We start from the raw sequence: 18590 nt of genomic DNA, 5'->3' as shown, positions 1-18590 counted from the left end.
AATATAAAAATACAAATTGAAATGGTACTTGCAATTGCACTAGGGTCTGGTATAGGTTGTTGACAAGATCAAGAGTATAACTAGATTTAAATTGCAAAATAAAATTCACAATTAAAGTACCAAAAGAATAATAAGTAAAAAATAACAATGGCAATGTCTTGGTTATAATATGATAGTAAGATGGTAGACAGGTACACAGGTACAAAAGATAATATAAAGGTTGGAGTTGAATATACAAACTTGAAAATTTGGCAAAAGTAAAATTGACTGGTAGTAAATATGGTGTTTAATAAAATTTTAGTAAGTAATAATGATTACAAAAAAAGTGAAAAAGTAATGTTTATTTCATTCAATATTGCACTGGTAGTTAAGGATTAAGGACGATAATTGAGGGACCACTGTATACTCATAAATTCTAGCAGCTTCAAATCAAGCAGGAGAAAGCTGGTAGGCCCACATGTGAGAGAATGGGTCTGTGTGGTCAGTTTGCACCATATAAAAAAATCCTGCAGCACACAGTGCATAATGATAAAAAAAAAACTGACCGTTTTTTTGGATTAAAACGCCGACTTTGTGGTGTATGTGTTTTCATATAGTATTTATGGTTGTATTCCCATTTTCTTGGTCTCATTTGATAGAATGGAAAACATAGAAACAGAGGTAAGTTTGATTGGTTTTACTATGAAAAGAACCTTGAAATGGAGCTCAAAGTAGGGGAAATGTTTGATTTTTGCCAATGTTCAAAAGTAAACAAATGATGTCATTGTCCAATAAATGTCCAACTAGCCATTCTGGTATGCAGTCATGAATGGGTTGACATTATTTATACAATTATTATAATATTGCAGTAGTCTGCATAACAGTAAATCTTTTATTTTTTGTTTGAATAAAAATTCAAAATAGAAAGCAAGAGTAATATCAGAGGGGCCTGGAGATGTGACTGATGAACAAAAATGTTATTTTAGAGCCAAGAATGTCTGCATTGTTCATTCTGGACCCTATTTTGAAATTGGTATATTTTTTAATTTGCGTGAAATTGGCCAAATTGCAAATTTCTGACCATGTTATTGGGTAGTTGAAATTGGTAAATGGGCAGTTTCTTGTACTCAATCGATAGAACAAATGGAATTCTAAAGAAATAGCTATGAGTTTGGTCGACTGGAGCAATGGAATTAGCCAAAAATAGGGCTCAAAATGGGCGAAATCGCTGATTCGTAAATATTGCCGAGGCCGCTAACTTCGCGAGAGCGCAATTCCATAAGTTTTCCATCAAACTTCATTCTTTTGGTGTCATTACCATTGGGAAAAGATTCTCTAGCATTTCATAAGAATTTTTTTTTTTTCTCTCAAAAATTTTTCGACACCAGGAGACACCTCAGGATTTGGGATTTCAACAGTCAAGGGGTTAATGAAAATGTGTATATTAACATAATATACAACATTTAATGAGATTTGGTGATTATTATTATTATTATTATTATTATTATTATTATTATTATTATTATTATTATTACTAATATGGTGTCACTCGTACAAGTCTGGATACCACATCTCATATTTGTTTATTTATTCTACTGTGGGGTGTATTTATCATCTTTATATGTTATGTATAGTGTTTATTATATAATTTTGAAAAACTATCATAAATGGATCAATGAAAATATGTATATTAACATAATATACGACATTTAACCCTTTGGGGGTTTCGGATGTACTAGTACATCTTATGACCCAGGGTTTTTGACTTACTAGTACGCCTAAATTCTAGCGCCCTCAAATCTAGTGAGAGAAAGCTGGTAGGCCTATATATGTAAGAACGGGTCTATGTGGTCAGTGTGTGCAGTATAAAAAAAATCCTGCAGCACACAGTGCGTAATGAGAAAAAAAAAACTTTGACCATGTTTTTGGATTAAAACAGCGACTTTGCACTGTATTTTCGTATGGTATTTATTGTTGTATTCTAGTTTTCTTGGTCTCATTTTATAGAATGGAAGACATATTACAGAAATTGAGATGATTTTGACTGGTTTTACAATGAAAAGTACCTTGAAATTGAGTTCAAAGTAGCAGAAATTTTCGATTTTTACCAAAGTTCAAAAGTAAACAAATCATGCCAAGCTTCCAATACACATCAACTGGTGAGTCTAATATTCTTTCACAAGTGCGCCGATATTATTTATACCATTTTTTACACTAATGCAGTAGTCTGCATAACAGTAAATCTTCTATTTTTTGTGAGAATAAAAATTCAAAGTGGAAAACAAAAGAAATGTAAGAGGGGATGTGACTAACGAACAGAGAACTTGTTATTTTAGTGCCAGGAATGTCTTTCTTGTTTATTCTGGACCCTATTCGGAAATTGGCATCTTTTGAAATTTGTGTGAAATTGGCAAAATTGCTAAATTCTGACCACTTTATTGGATAGTTGAAATCGGTAAATGGGTGGTTTCTTGTACTCATTCGATAGGAATAATGGAGTTCTAGCGAAAGAGTTATGATTTTTGTCGACTAGTACAGTGGAATTGGCCGAAAATAGGGCTCAAAGTGGGCAAAATCGTCGATGCATAAACATCATCGAGACCGCTAACTTCGCGAGAGCATAATTCCGTAAGTTTTCCATCAAATTTCATACTTTTGGTGTCATTATGATCAGGAAAAGATTCTCTCTTTTCATAAGAAAAAATAATATTTTTTTTTTAAATTTGGGGACCCTGAGAACAAGTCTCTGGGGGGACCTGTCGACCCCCAAAGGGTTAACGAGACTCAGTGATTATTATTATTATTATTATATTATTATGGTGTCACAAGACATAAGACACACTTACTGATTTTAATATGTACCTTCATGCCAGCACAGTGTGTAAGTTTATTTAGGTACAGGTATACATAAGTATAATTATCAGAGTATATATAAAATACCTAGGTAGTAGGTTGGTAGACAGCAACCGCCCAGGGAGGTACTACCGTCATGCCAAGTGAGTGTAAAACGAAAGCCTGTAATTGTTTTACATGATGGTAGGATTGCTGGTGTCCTTTTTTCTGTCTCATGAACATGCAAGATTTCAGGTATGTCTTGCTACTTCTACTTTCACTTAGGTCACACTACACATACATGTACAAGCGTATATATACATACCCCTCTGGGTTTTCTTCTATTTTCTTTCTAGTTCTTGTTCTTGTTTATTTCCTCTCATCTCCATGGGGAAGCGGAATAGAATTCTTCCTCCGTACGCCATGCGTGTTGTAAGAGGCAACTAAAATGCTGGGAGCAAGGGGCTAGTAACCCCTTCTCCTGTATATATTACTAAATGTAAAAGGAGAAACTTTCATTTTTCCTTTTGGGCCACCCCGCCTCGGTGGGATACGGCTGATGAGTTGAAAGAAAGAGAGATATATAAAATAACTTTTAAAAACACTTGAAATTTTGGAGTTTCCAGACATAATGGAGAGACTTAGTGCTTACCGATCTCAGAGAATGTAAACAAACCGGGTGGGGCATGGTGACCGTATTAGAAAGTCAGGTGGGGGGAGCCGTATAGAGAGTTTTGGTCATAATTTGAAATGACCGTATTAGCGGAACACTGTAAAGCAAAATGCCTTAAATCGAAATGCCGTAAAGCAGGGCCCTGCTGTACTTCATTTTATTTAGAAACTGCAGAAGGCGGTGGAAAAATTAAGTCTTACAAACATAGTGAAAGCCAGAATTATTCAGCACCTTCTCATTGCATATGTACATAATTTTTTCTATGGTTTTGATAATGCAGCAGCTAGTTCCTTATAGTTGTCCAGCATAATTAAGGTCTAAGGTCTCTGCAGTTGTTTTGTGACATACAAGACACCTATTTTGGTTAATGCTTGACTTTTGACATTTAGTTTCATCAGCAGGATGAATAGTACTGCCACATACAGGTGCATCTTTCTCTAAAAAAGATTGCAGATATCATCATCTTTAATATTATCCAGAATATTTGTGTATTTTCTAATGGAAGGATTGATCTCTTTAATCTTGAAGATGGTATTCTCTGGCTATTAAACTATTTAATTGCCTGATGGATGTATCCTAAATTGTTTTTCACTCAAGTGAATTGAATTCTGGATAACTACATTGCAAGATTTATCTTACTGGACACAGTACGTATTCATATTTGATAACTATGGGAGCTGGAGGTATTGGATAGATGGCGGGAATATTTTGAGGAACTTTTAAAGGTTGATGAAGAAAGGGAGGCGGCAATTTCATGCACCGGCCAGGGAGGCATAACATCATTTAGGAGTAAAGAAGAGCAGGATGCGAGTGTGGGGGAGGTGTGTGAGTCATTACATAGAATGAAAGGGGATAAAGCAGCTGCAACTGACGTGATCATGACAGAAATGTTAAAAGCAGGGGGGGATATAGTGTTGAAGTGGTTGGTATTTTTGTTTAATAAATGTATGAAAGGGGAAGGTACCTAAGGATTGGCAGAGAGCATGTATAGTTCCTTTATATAAAGGGAAGGGAGACAAATGAGATTGTAAAAATTATAGGGGAATAAGTTTACTAAGTATACCAGGAAAATTGTACGGTGGGGTTATTATTGAGAGAATTAGAGTTAAGACAGAGAGTATGATTGCAGATGAGCAAGGAGGCTTTAGAGGGGGAAGGGGATGTGTAGATCAAGTGTTTACATTGAAGCATATATGTGACCAGTATTTAGATAAAGATAGGGAAGTTTTCATTGCATTTATGGATTTAGAAAAGGCATATGATAGTGGACAGGGGAGCAATGTGGCAGATGTTGCAAGTGTATGGAATAGGTAGTAAGTTACTAAATGCTGTAAAGAGTTTTTATGAGGATAGTGAGGTTCAAGTTAGGGTGTGTAGGAGAGAGGGAGATTACTTCCTGGTAAAAGTAGGTCTTAGACAGGGATGTGTAATATCAGCATGGTTGTTTAATATATTTATAGATGGGGTTCTGAAGGGGGTAAAATCTAGGGTGTTGGGGAGAGGGGTGGGATTAAATTATGGGAAAAAAAGTACAAAATGGGAGTTGACACAGTTACTTTTTGCTGATGATACTGTGCTTTTAGGAGATTCTAAAGAAAAGTTTCAGAGGTTAGTGAACGAGTTTGGGAGGGTGTGTAAAGGTAGAAAGTTGAAAGTGAACACAGAAAAGAGTAGGGTGATGAGGGTATCAAACGATTTAGATAAAGAAAAAATGGATATCACATTGGAGAGTGGAAGTATGGAAGAAGTGAATGTTTTCAGATATTTGGGAGTTGTGTCAGCGGATGGGTTTATGAAGGATGAAGTTAACCATAGAATTGATGAAGGAAAAAAGACGAGTGGTGCATTGTGGTATATGTGGAGACAAGAAACATTATCTGTGGAGGCAAAGAAGGGAATGTATGAAAGTATAGTACTACCAACACTCTTATATGGGTGTGAAGCTTGGATTATAAATGCTGCAGCGAGGAGGCAGTTGGAGGCAGTGGAGATGTCCTGTCTAAGGGCAGTGTGTGGTGTAAATATTACACAGAGAATTCGAAGTGTGGAAATTAGGTGTGGAGTTAAAAGTATTAGTCAGAGGGCTGAAGAGGGGCCATTGAGGTGGTTTGGTCATTTAGAGAGAATGGATCAAAGTAGAATGACATGGAGAGCGTATAAATCTGTAGGAGGAAGGAAAGCAGAGTAGGGGTCGTCCTCGAAAAGGTTGGAGGGAGGGGGTCAAGGAGGTTTTGTGGGCGAGGGGCTTGGACTTCCAGCAGGCATACATGAGCATTTTAGATAGGAGTGAATGGAGACGAATGGTTTTTGGGACCTGACTAGCTGTTGGAGTGTGAGCAGAGTAACATTTAGTGAAGAAATTCAGGGAAATCGGTTATTTTTATATAGCTAGACTTGAGTCCTGGAAATGGGAAGTACAATGCCTGCACCTTTAAGGAGGGGTTTGGGATATTGGCAATTTGGAGGGATATGTTATATATCTTTATATTTGCTTCTAAACTGTTGTATCTGGGCACCTCTGCAAAGGCAGTGATTATGTGTGAGTGAGGTGAAAGTGTTGAATGATGATGAAAGTATTTTCTTTTTGGGGATTTTCTTTCCTTTTGGGTCACCCTGCCTCAGTGGGAGATGGCCGACTTGTTGGAAAAAAAAAAAAAAACTAAGTCCTGTACATACTCATTATTAGTAAGTAAATTCACCAAATCAGATTCTCTCTCTGGTTTTCCTTTCACAGTCTGTATATCTTCAAAATTTCTGCACACCATCATATATAGGCAGGTGTAGTAACAAGTTTCTAAAGATATTCTGCAATCTCATGTATAGTTTACATATGATGCTCATATGAGAAACCAGTTTTATTTTGTACTTGTGATCTCAAACTGAATTCACATATGATCCTTTATTATCAATACCTTTTCTTGACAGGCCTACACAAAGTTTTCGACCATACGCTGACTTCAGAAACATTGGAGGTATGTGCAAAATTAATTTGGTATACTGTTATTAAATTTTTAATATTGTTGCAGTAGACTTTATACATGTATCTTTCTTTCTTTCAACACACTGGCCGTATCCCACCGAGGCGGGGTGGCCCAAAAGGAAAAACGAAAGTTTCTCCTTTCAAATTTAGTAATATATACAGGAGAAGGGGTTACTAGCCCCTTGCTCCCGGCATTTTAGTCGCCTCTTACAACACACATGGCTTACGGAGGAAGAATTCTGTTCCACTTCCCCATGGAGATAAGAGGAAATACACAAGAACAAGAACTAGAAAGAAAATAGCAGAAAACCCAGAGGGGTGTCTGTATATAGTATATGCTTGTACATGTATGTGTAGTGTGACCTAAGTGTAAGTAGAAGTAGCAAGACGTACCTAAAACCTTGCATGTTTACGAGACAAAAAAGCACACCAGCAATTCTACCATCATGTAAAACAATTACAGGCTTTCGTTTTACACTCGCTTGGCAGGACGGTAGTACCTCCCTGGGCGGTTGCTGTCTACCAACCTACTGCCTATAAAATATGTTTGTATACAGTGGATCCCCACCTTACGATATAATTTCATTCCAGAAGTATGTTCAGGTGCCGTTACCGAACTAATTTGTTCCCATAAGGAATATTGTGAATTAGATTAGTCCGTTTCAGACCCCCGAAAATACATACAAAAGCACTTACATAATTGGTCGCATTGCAAGCTGATGTATAAGTTTTCCCTGAAGCAAGTTTATTCTTTTCTCTGAGGATGAGGGTCCCTATAACAGTTCTAGAGGTGGTACCTCCATATATATATATATATATATATATATATACAGTGGACCCCCGCATACCATTGGCATCACATAACGATTAATCCGCATACCGCTTGCTTTAATCGCAAAAATTTTGCCTCGCATACCGCTTAAAAACCCGCTCACCGATTTTCGTCCGAGACGCGTCCAATGTGCGCCCTCAGCCAGCCTCACATGTGCCGCCAGTGGCATTGTTTACCAGCCAGCCTCCGCGGTAACATCCAAGCATACAATCGGAATATTTCGTATTATTACAGTGTTTTCGGTGCTTTTTCTGGAAAATAAGTGACCATGGGCCCCAAGAAAGCTTCTAGTGCCAACCCTACAGCAATAAGGGTGAGAATTACAATAGAGATGAAGAAAAAGATCATTGATAAGTATGAAAGTGGAGTGCGTGTCTCCGAGCTGGCCAGGTTGTATAATAAACCCCAATCAACCATCGCTACTATTGGTGGTACAGCTGCTGCTGCTGCTGCTGTAGCATCGTCTGCTGCTGCTGTAACATCGTCTGCTGCTGCTGTAGCATCGTCTGCTGCTGCTGTAGCATCGTCTGTTGCTGCTGTAGCATCGTCTGCTGCTGCTGTAGCATCGTCTGCTGCTGCTGTAGCATCGTCTGCTGCTGCTGTAGCATCATCTGCTGCTGCTGCTGCTGTAGCATCGTCTGCTGCTGCTGTAACATCGTCTGTTGCTGCTGTAGCATCGTCTGCTGCTGCTGTAGCATCGTCTGTTGCTGCTGTACCACCGTCAGCTGCTGCTGCTGCTGTAGCACCGTTGTTGGTGTGGCTTATTGAGAATACCAAGAAACAATTAACCCCAGAGGATTTGCCACCCAGGATAACCCATAAAAGTCAGTGTCATCGAAGACTGTCTAACTTATTTCCATTGGGGTCCTTAATCTTGTCTCCCAGGATGCAACCCACACAAGTCGACTAACACCCAGGTGAACAGGGAAAAATGCCTGGAACTAGTGCTTATATTGGTGAATTTAAAGCCAGCAAAGGTTGGTTTGAGAGATTTAAGAATCGTAGTGGCATACACAGTGTGATAAGGCCTGTTCTGGAAGAAAATGCCAAACAGGACCTAGAGTACTCAGGAGGAAAAGGCACTCCCAGGACACAGTGTCTCATCAGTCATTGCTGCATCTTCAATAAAGGTAAGTGTCATTTATTCTTCATTTAGTAGAGTAGTACATGCACAATATATACTGTGCATGTACTACTCTACTATTGTGCATGTATCCTTCTCTTTGTGTGTAGGAAAATGTATATTTCATGTGGTAAAATTTTTTTTTTCATACTTTTGGGTGTCTTGCACGGATTAATTTGATTTCCATTATTTCTTATGGGGAAAATTCATTCGCATACCGATTATTTCGCATAACAATGAGCCCTCTTGCACGGATTAAAATCGTTATGCGGGGGTGCACTGTGTGTATATATATATATTTATATGTGTATATATATATATTTATATGTGTATATATATATAATATATATATATATATATATATATATATATATATATATATATATATATACATATATATATATACATATATATATATATATATATATATATATATATATATATATTATATATATATATATATGCATATATATATATATATATATAATATATATATATATATATATATATATATATATATATATATATATATATATATATATATATATATATATATATATATATATATATATATATATATAATATTATTATTATTTTATTATTATCACACCGGCCGATTCCCACCAAGGCAGGGTGGCCCGAAAAAGAAAAACTTTCACCATCATTCACTCCATCACTGTCTTGCCAGAAGGGTGCTTTACACTACAGTTTTTAAACTGCAACATTAACACCCCTCCTTCAGAGTGCAGGCACTGTACTTCCCATCTCCAGGACTCAAGTCCGGCCTGCCGGTTTCCCTGAATCCCTTCATAAATGTTACTTTGCTCACACTCCAACAGCACGTCAAGTATTAAAAACCATTTGTCTCCATTCACTCCTATCAAACACGCTCACGCATGCCTGCTGGAAGTCCAAGCCCCTTGCACACAAAACCTCCTTTACCCCCTCCCTCCAACCCTTCCTAGGCCGACCATTACCCCGCCTTCCTTCCACTACAGACTGATACACTCTTGAAGTCATTCTGTTTCGCTCCATTCTCTCTACATGTCCGAACCACCTCAACAACCCTTCCTCAGCCCTCTGGACAACAGTTTTGGTAATCCCGCACCTCCTCCTAACTTCCAAACTACGAATTCTCTGCATTATATTCACACCACACATTGCCCTCAGACATGACATCTCCACTGCCTCCAGCCTTCTCCTCGCTGCAACATTCATCACCCACGCTTCACACCCATATAAGAGCGTTGGTAAAACTATACTCTCATACATTCCCCTCTTTGCCTCAACAAGTCGACCGTCTCCAACCGAGGCAGAGTGACCCAAGAAAGAAAGAAAATCCCCAAAAAGAAAATACTTTCATCATCATTCAACACTTTCACCACACTCGCACATTATCACTGTTTTTGCAAGTGATAATTCAAATTCAAATTCAATTCAAAGTTTATTCTCTATAAAGATTACAATGTTGAATTTACAGAATTTGGTTGTTGTGTGGTTTACATGTAGTTAAATAATGATTACAGAGTGTACCACTAGAACGCCTAGCATGGCTAGGCATTTCGGGCAGACTTAGTTTAATTCTTTATTTTAAAATACAGTGGACCCCCGCTTAACGATCACCTCCAAATGCGACCAATTATGTAAGTGTATTTATGTAAGTGCGTTTGTACGTGTATGTTTGGGGGTCTGAAATGGACTAATCTACTTCACAATATTCCTTATGGGAAAAAATTCGGTCAGTACTGGCACCTGAACATACTACAGGAATGAAAAAAGTTCGTTAACCGGGGGTTCACTGTATTACAAATTATGAGGTAAGTTGGTATTATGGCTAAGTGACTAAATACTAGTTTGTGAGTTTAGCAATGTGAATGCTTTTGTTTTGGCACAGTACATAGTTTCAGTATTGGAGTATCATAGGATTCATTATTTTAAGATTGAGATTAATATTTCTCTTTATGGTCAAATGGGTGAGTGAGTGTAAGTGTGAACCACCAGGTGGTATTCGTGTAGTTAGTTGATGGGGTTTATCAGGGAGATAAGATGTTTTCTAATGGTAGTTTTGAAGGTGATGAATGTGTCTGCAGTTCTAGAGTTCTCAGGTAGGGTGTTCCAGATTTTAGGGCCTTTGACATACATTGAATTTTTGTAAAGGTTTAGTCGGACATGGGGAATGTCGTAGAGATGTTTGTGTCTGGTGTTATGCCTGTGGGTTCTGTCACAACTATCAAGAAAGCATTTTAGGTCAAGGTTGATATTGGAGTTTAAGGTCCTGTAGATGTAGATTGCACAGTAGTAAGTGTGGATGTACTGAACAGGGAGTAAGTTTAGATCTATGAAGAGTGGGGGGGGTGTTGCCAGGGATTGGATTTAGTGATTATTCTTACTGCAGCTTTTTATTGGGTTATTATTGGCTTTAGGTGTGTTGCTGCAGTTGATCCCCAAGCACAAATAGCATAGGTGAGGTATGGATAAATAAGTGAGTGGTATAGTGTGAGAAGGGCATTTTGCGACACGTAGTATCGTATCTTGGAGAGGATCCCAACTGTTTTGGATACTTTTTTGGTTATGTGTTGGATATGGGTGCTGAAATTCAGGTTGTTGTCAAGGTATAGGCCTAGGAATTTGCCCTCATTATGTCTGGTAATTAGAGTGTTGTCGATCTTAATGTTAATTTGTGCATCTCCTGCTCTGCTACCAAACATAATATAGTAGGTTTTGTCAGTGTTAAGCGTAAGTTTATTGGCTGTCATCCAAGTCGATATTTTGATCACCTCCTCGTTAACAATGGTGTCGAGGGTGGCAAGATTAGGGTGAGAGATGACATAAGTCGTGTCGTCAGCAAAGAGAATGGGTTTCAGGTGTTGGGATACGTTTGGAAGATCATTGATGTATATGAGGAAGAGCAGGGGACCAAGGACACTTCCCTGCGGATCTCCAGTATCAAGTTGCCGTGTTGTTGATGCTGTGTCTTTAATGGTAACATACTGATACCTATTAGTAAGGTAAGATTTGAAATAAGCAAGTGCATGGCCTCTTATACCGTAATGGTCAAGTTTTTGGAGTAGGATGTCGTGGTCTACTGTGTCAAAAGCTTTTCTTAGGTCAATAAAAATTCCTAGTCGATATTCCTTATTTTCCAATGCTGTGTAAAGCAGATCTAGCATTTTTATGATTGCATCATTAGTGCTTTTATTTTTCCTAAATCCAAATTGGCAGGGGTTGAGTATGTTTTGTGCTGTTATAAATGAATATAGTCTCCTGTGCATGAGTTTCTCAAAGATTTTGGATAGCAATGGTAAGTTTGATATTGGCCTATAGTTGTTTAAGTCTGTAGGGTCACCACCTTTATGTATTGGTGTAACCCTTGCCATCTTGAGTAGTTTCGGGAAGGTGCTAGTTTCTAGTGACTTGTTAAAAAGTAATGAAATAGAGTGCGAAAGGATATGGGCCGCTCGCTTGTACAGTAATGGTGGGACATTAGACAGATTCCCTGAGTTGCTTTTAAGTGACTTTATAATCTCGGTGACTTCCGAGGGCTCAGTTTGTGCAAGATAGAAGGAATTTGGGAAATTCCTATCTAGGTAGTCCCGGGCATGGGCATTAGTATGTGGGATTTTATTGGCGAGATTAGATCCTATGGTTGAGAAGTCGTTTATCTTGTTAGCTATGTCAGTGGGATGTAGTGGTGTTTCATTAGGTTTAGTTAGGACAATATTCTTGGTTTTTTCCAGTTTGTGGGTCCCTAGAATCTGAGAGAGTGTTTTCCAGGTCTTTTTTATATCTCCTCTAGTGTCTGTGAATCTACTGGAGTAGTATAGTTGTTTGGCTTTCTTTATTACTTTGGTGAGAACTGATGAATAGTGTTTAAGAATATCTTTGTGTATTAAGCCCTGTCTATATTGCTTTTCATATTGGTGTTTCTTGTCAATGGATTTCATAATGGTGCTGGTTAGCCATGGGCAACCAAGCGGTTTGTTTGTGATCTGTTTCGTTTTTATAGGACAATGTTTGTTGTATAGTCCAAGTAATTTGTTAAGAAAAATGTCTGTCCAGTCATCAATACCATTGGCCTTGGAGAATTCTGTAGGCCAGTCAACAATCTCTAGGTCAGTTGTGAACTTCCTTATTGAGGCCTCGTCATGGAGTCTAAATGAGACTTTGTTGTATTCAAGTGGTGGTTTATTAATGTTTGTCAGGAGGAAGGTAGGGTAGTGGTCTGTAGTGCTATCTGTGATTATCCCTGATTTAAGGGGGGCTAGTATATTGGTCCATATGTGATCTATTATGGTTGCACTTGTCTCAGTGAGCCTGGTTGGTTTAGTTATTGTTGGTATGAGAAGTGTGTTGTTCATATTGTTGATGAAATCAGTTACAGGCTGATCATCTAGTAAGCCAAGGTTGATGTTGAAGTCTCCAGCTAAGAGAAGGTGGTGCTTATTCATTTGTCTGTTTGTTATTAGTGACTTTAATTTCTCACTGAAATTTGGGATGTTTGTGTGAGGTATCCGGTAAATGGCACCGATTGTTATAGGTGTCTTAAGGTTTTTTACAGTAAAATTAGCCAAAATGTATTCCCCATATTCATCACTAAAGCAAGTGGTGCTAATACAAGATAATTGGTTAGAGTAATAGATTGCAATACCACCCCCAACTTGGTTTGGTCTGCAGTTGTGAATTGCTGTGTATCCTGGTAGAGGGTAGATATCTATTGTGTCCTGCTTAAGCCAGGTCTCAGTAAGAATAATGCAGGAGAAGGGTGTCTTTAGTGATTCAAGGAGTGCCAGGAGGTCATCATAGTGTTTGCTTAAGGACCTGATGTTGTAGTTAAGTACTGATAGGCTTTTAGCATTGTTTAGGATAGTGGTGGCTTGTGATGCTGTGTAATAAAGGCAGTTACTTTCCAATAGGTTTTGATTGGGTGTCAGATTATGGAGGTTTAGATCAGGGTCAACGTGATCAATCATCTTCTAGGTTTAAATTATGGTTATTTATATCCTGAGTTATGTGTTGAGTTCTAGTACTGATATCTGTAGTGGTGGGAAGCTTGGATAAGTATATAGCTAGAGTATTTTGGTCATATAGAGTATAGTCACTACTACACATAATGAAGTTGATGTTGTCTATGTGTTGTGCTGTAATGAACTAAAGTACAACTAGGTATAAACTAGTAATATAAAAATACAAATGAAAAATAGCACCAGTCTCTCACTAGTAATTGCAACATGGTCTAATATAATGAATTTGGTATTGACTATAGTACAACTGAGTTTAATCTAATAATATAAAAAAGGCACAAGACTCTCAATTGTTCTAAGGAATAAATAATGTGCAAGTTTATTTTTTTCTCTGAGGATGAGGGTCCCTGTAACAGTTCTAGAGGTATTACCTTTATATATATATATATATATATATATATATATATATATATATATATATATATATATATATATATATATATATATATATATATATATATATATAATATATATATATATATATATATATATATATATATATATATATATATATATATATATATATATATATATATATATGTCTGTGGAGACAAAGAACTTTGTCCTTGGAGGCAAAGAGGGGAATGTATGAGAGTATAGTTTTACCAACGCTCTTATATGGGTGTGAAGCGTGGGTGATGAATGTTGCAGCGAGGAGAAGGCTGGAGGCAGTGGAGATGTCATGTCTGAGGGCAATGTGTGGTGTGAATATAATGCAGAGAATTCGTAGTTTGGAAGTTAGGAGGAGGTGCGGGATTACCAAAACTGTTGTCCAGAGGGCTGAGGAAGGGTTGTTGAGGTGGTTCGGACATGTAGAGAGAATGGAGCGAAACAGAATGACTTCAAGAGTGTATCAGTCTGTAGTGGAAGGAAGGCGGGGTAGGGGTCGGCCTAGGAAGGGTTGGAGGGAGGGGGTAAAGGAGGTTTTGTGTGCGAGGGGCTTGGACTTCCAGCAGGCATGCGTGAGCGTGTTTGATAGGAGTGAATGGAGACAAATGGTTTTTAATACTTGACGTGCTGTTGGAGTGTGAGCAAAGTAACATTTATGAAGGGATTCAGGGAAACCGGCAGGCCGGACTTGAGTCCTGGAGATGGGAAGTACAGTGCCTGCACTCTGAAGGAGGGGTGTTAATGTTGTAGTTTAAAAACTGTAGTGTAAAGCACCCTTCTGGCAAGACAGTGATGGAGTGAATGATGGTGAAAGTTTTTCTTTTTCGGGCCACCCTGCCTTGGTGGGAATCGGCCGGTGTGATAATAAAATAATAAAAAATATATAATATATATATATATATATATATATATATATATATATATATATATATTATATATATATTATATATATATATAATTATATATATATATATATATATACATATATATATATATATATATATATATATATATATATATATATATATATATATATATATATATATATATATATATACACTGCAATTGGTCTGAATTTAGTTGTGGATTATGAGTAGGTGTTTATACTTGTGGTAAGAGGTAAATAAGAGTTGTTTAACTGAAATATGTGGGTGTTATGAGGTAAAAGTCCTTTGTGATGCACTCAGTGAGCCAAATTTCTTCCATCATGAGCCAAGATATTAGAGTTTTTGTTGATTTTATAGTTTCTATATTGCTGTTAATAATTGTTAATTTTGTTTTGATAATAGTAGGTTGGTAGACAGCAACCACCCAGGGAGGTACTACCGTCCTGCCAAGTGAGTGTAAAACGAAAGCCTGTAATTGTTTTACATGATGGTAGGATTGCTGATGTCTTTTGTCTGTCTCATAAATATGCAAGATTACAGGCATGTCTTGCTACTTCTACTTACACTTAGGTCACACTACACATACATATACACATTTATTCATACACACTCATCTGAGTTTTCTTTGATTTTATCTTAATAGTTCTTGGTCTTATTAATTTTCCTTTTATATCCATGGGGAAGTGGAATAAGAATCTTTCCTCCGTAAGCCATGCGTGTTGTAAAAGTCAACTAAAATGCCGGGAACAATGGGCTAGTAACCCCTTTTCCTGTAAAGATTACTAAAAAGAATAAGAAGAAGAAAATTGTCAAAGTGGGAAGTCTGAATGTGCGTGGATGTTGTGCAGATGATAAGAAAGAGATGATTGTGGATGTTATGAATGAGAAGAAGCTGGATGTCCTGGCTTTAAGTGAAACAAAGCTGAAGGGGGTGGGAGAGTTTCAATGGAGAGGAATAAATGGGATTAGGTCAGGGGTTTCAAATAGAGTTAGAGCTAAAGAAGGAGTAGCAATAATGTTGAAGGATAAGCTATGGCAGGAAAAGAGGGACTATAAATGTATTAATTCAAGGATTATGTGGAGTAAAATAAAGATTGGATGTGAAAAGTGGGTTATAATAAGCGTGTATGCACCTGGAGAAGAGAGAAGTGTAGAGGAGAGAGAGAGATTTTGGGAAATGTTGAGTGAATGCGTGGGGAGTTTTGAATCAAGTGTGAGAGTAATGGTGGTTGGGGATTTCAATGCTAAAGTGGGTAAAAATGTTATGGAGGGAGTAGTAGGTAAATTTGGGGTGCCAGGGGTAAATGTAAATGGGGAGCCTTTAATTGAGCTATGTGTAGAAAGAAATTTGGTAATAAGTAATACATATTTTATGAAAAAGAGGATAAATAAATATACAAGGTATGATGTAGCACGTAATGAAAGTAGTTTATTAGATTATGTATTGGTGGATAAAAGGTTGATGGGTAGGCTCCAGGATGTACATGTTTATAGAGGGGCAACTGATATATCGGATCATTATTTAGTTGTAGCTACAGTTAGAGTAAGAGGTAGATGGGAAAAGAGGAAGGTGGCAACAACAAGTAAGAGGGAGGTGAAAGTGTATAAACTAAGGGAGGAGGAAGTTCGGGCGAGATATAAGCGACTATTGGCAGAAAGGTGGGATAGTGCAAAGATGAGTAATGGGGGGGTTGAAGAGGGTTGGAATAGTTTTAAAAATGCAGTATTAGAATGTGGGGCAGAAGTTTGTGGTTATAGGAGGGTGGGTGCAGGAGGAAAGAGGAGTGATTGGTGGAATGATGAAGTAAAGGGTGTGATAAAAGAGAAAAAGGTAGCTTATGAGAGGTTTTTACAAAGCAGAAGTGTTATAAGAAGAGCAGAATATATGGAGAGTAAAAGAAAGGTAAAGAGAGTGGTGAGAGAGTGCAAAAGGAGAGCAGATGATAGTGGGAGAGGCACTGTCAAGAAATTTTAATGAAAATAAGAAAAAATTTTGGAGTGAGTTAAACAAGTTAAGAAAGCCAAGGGAAAATATGGATTTGTCAGTTAAAAACAGAGTAGGGGAGTTAGTAGATGGGGAGATGGAGGTATTAGGTAGATGGCGAGAATATTTTGAGGAACTTTTAAATGTTAAGGAAGAAACAGAGGCAGTAATTTCATGCACTGGTCAGGGAGGTATACCATCTTTTAGGAGTGAAGAAGAGCAGAATGTAAGTGTGGGGGAGGTACGTGAGGCATTACGTAAAATGAAAGGGGGTAAAGCAGCTGGTACTGATGGGATCATGACAGAAATGTTAAAAGCAGGGGGGGATATAGTGTTGGAGTGGTTGGTACTTTTGTTCAATAAATGTATGAAAGAGGGGAAGGTACCTAGGGATTGGCGGAGAGCATGTATAGTCCCTTTATATAAAGGGAAAGGGGACAAAAGAGACTGTAAAAATTATAGAGGAATAAGCTTACTGAGTATACCAGGAAAAGTGTACGGTAGGGTTATAATTGAAAGAATTAGAGGTAAGACAGAATGTAGGATTGCGGATGAGCAAGGAGGTTTCAGAGTGGGTAGGGGATGTGTAGATCAAGTGTTTACATTGAAGCATATATGTGAACAGTATTTAGATAAAGGTAGGGAAGTTTTTATTGCATTTATGGATTTAGAAAAGGCATATGATAGAGTGGATAGAGGAGCAATGTGGCAGATGTTGCAAGTATATGGAATAGGTGGTAAGTTATTAAATGCTGTAAAGAGTTTTTATGAAGATAGTGAGGCTCAGGTTAGGGTGTGTAGAAGAGAGGGAGACTATTTCCCGGTAAAAGTAGGTCTTAGACAGGGATGTGTAATGTCACCATGGTTGTTTAATATATTTATAGATGGGGTTGTTAAGGAAGTAAATGCTAGGGTGTTTGGGAGAGGGGTGGGATTAAATTATGGGGAATCAAATTCAAAATGGGAATTGACACAGTTACTTTTTGCTGATGATACTGTGCTTATGGGAGATTCTAAAGAAAAATTGCAAAGGTTAGTGGATGAGTTTGGGAATGTGTGTAAAGGTAGAAAGTTGAAAGTGAACATAGAAAAGAGTAAGGTGATGAGGGTGTCAAATGATTTAGATAAAGAAAAATTGGATATCAAATTGGGGAGGAGGAGTATGGAAGAAGTGAATGTTTTCAGATACTTGGGAGTTGACGTGTCGGCGGATGGATTTATGAAGGATGAGGTTAATCATAGAATTGATGAGGGAAAAAAGGTGAGTGGTGCGTTGAGGTATATGTGGAGTCAAAAAACGTTATCTATGGAGGCAAAGAAGGGAATGTATGAAAGTATAGTAGTACCAACACTCTTATATGGGTGTGAAGCTTGGGTGGTAAATGCAGCAGCGAGGAGACGGTTGGAGGCAGTGGAGATGTCCTGTTTAAGGGCAATGTGTGGTGTAAATATTATGCAGAAAATTCGGAGTGTGGAAATTAGGAGAAGGTGTGGAGTTAATAAAAGTATTAGTCAGAGGGCAGAAGAGGGGTTGTTGAGGTGGTTTGGTCATTTAGAGAGAATGGATCAAAGTAGAATGACATGGAAAGCATATAAATCTATAGGGGAAGGAAGGCGGGGTAGGGGTCGTCCTCGAAAGGGTTGGAGAGAGGGGGTAAAGGAGGTTTTGTGGGTAAGGGGCTTGGACTTCCAGCAAGCGTGCGTGAGCGTGTTAGATAGGAGTGAATGGAGACGAATGGTACTTGGGACCTGACGATCTGTTGGAGTGTGAGCAGGGTAATATTTAGTGAAGGGATTCAGGGAAACCGGTTATTTTCATATAGTCGGACTTGAGTCCTGGAAATGGGAAGTACAATGCCTGCACTTTAAAGGAGGGGTTTGGGATATTG

The 18590-nt window shown here is 37.8% G+C and overlaps 1 protein-coding gene across 6 annotated transcripts in view; it reads left to right on the top strand.

Annotated features, from left to right (window-relative positions):
* The window catches only part of Ero1L (endoplasmic reticulum oxidoreductin-1-like protein), a 302659-nt gene that overhangs the window by 136552 nt on the left and 147517 nt on the right, over positions 1-18590 (top strand). For all 6 annotated transcript variants that reach the window (XM_070080927.1, XM_070080934.1, XM_070080939.1 and 3 more), the window contains one exon: positions 6410-6456. In XM_070080927.1, the coding sequence (XP_069937028.1) occupies positions 6410-6456 (47 nt within the window). The remainder of the gene's footprint in view (positions 1-6409; positions 6457-18590) is intronic.

Source organism: Cherax quadricarinatus, chromosome 6 (assembly GCF_038502225.1).
Source record: "Cherax quadricarinatus isolate ZL_2023a chromosome 6, ASM3850222v1, whole genome shotgun sequence".
NCBI classification, from domain to species: domain Eukaryota; kingdom Metazoa; phylum Arthropoda; class Malacostraca; order Decapoda; family Parastacidae; genus Cherax; species Cherax quadricarinatus.
The sequence above is the reverse complement of the archived record's forward strand: the minus strand, read 5'-3'. Positions and strand labels throughout refer to the sequence as shown.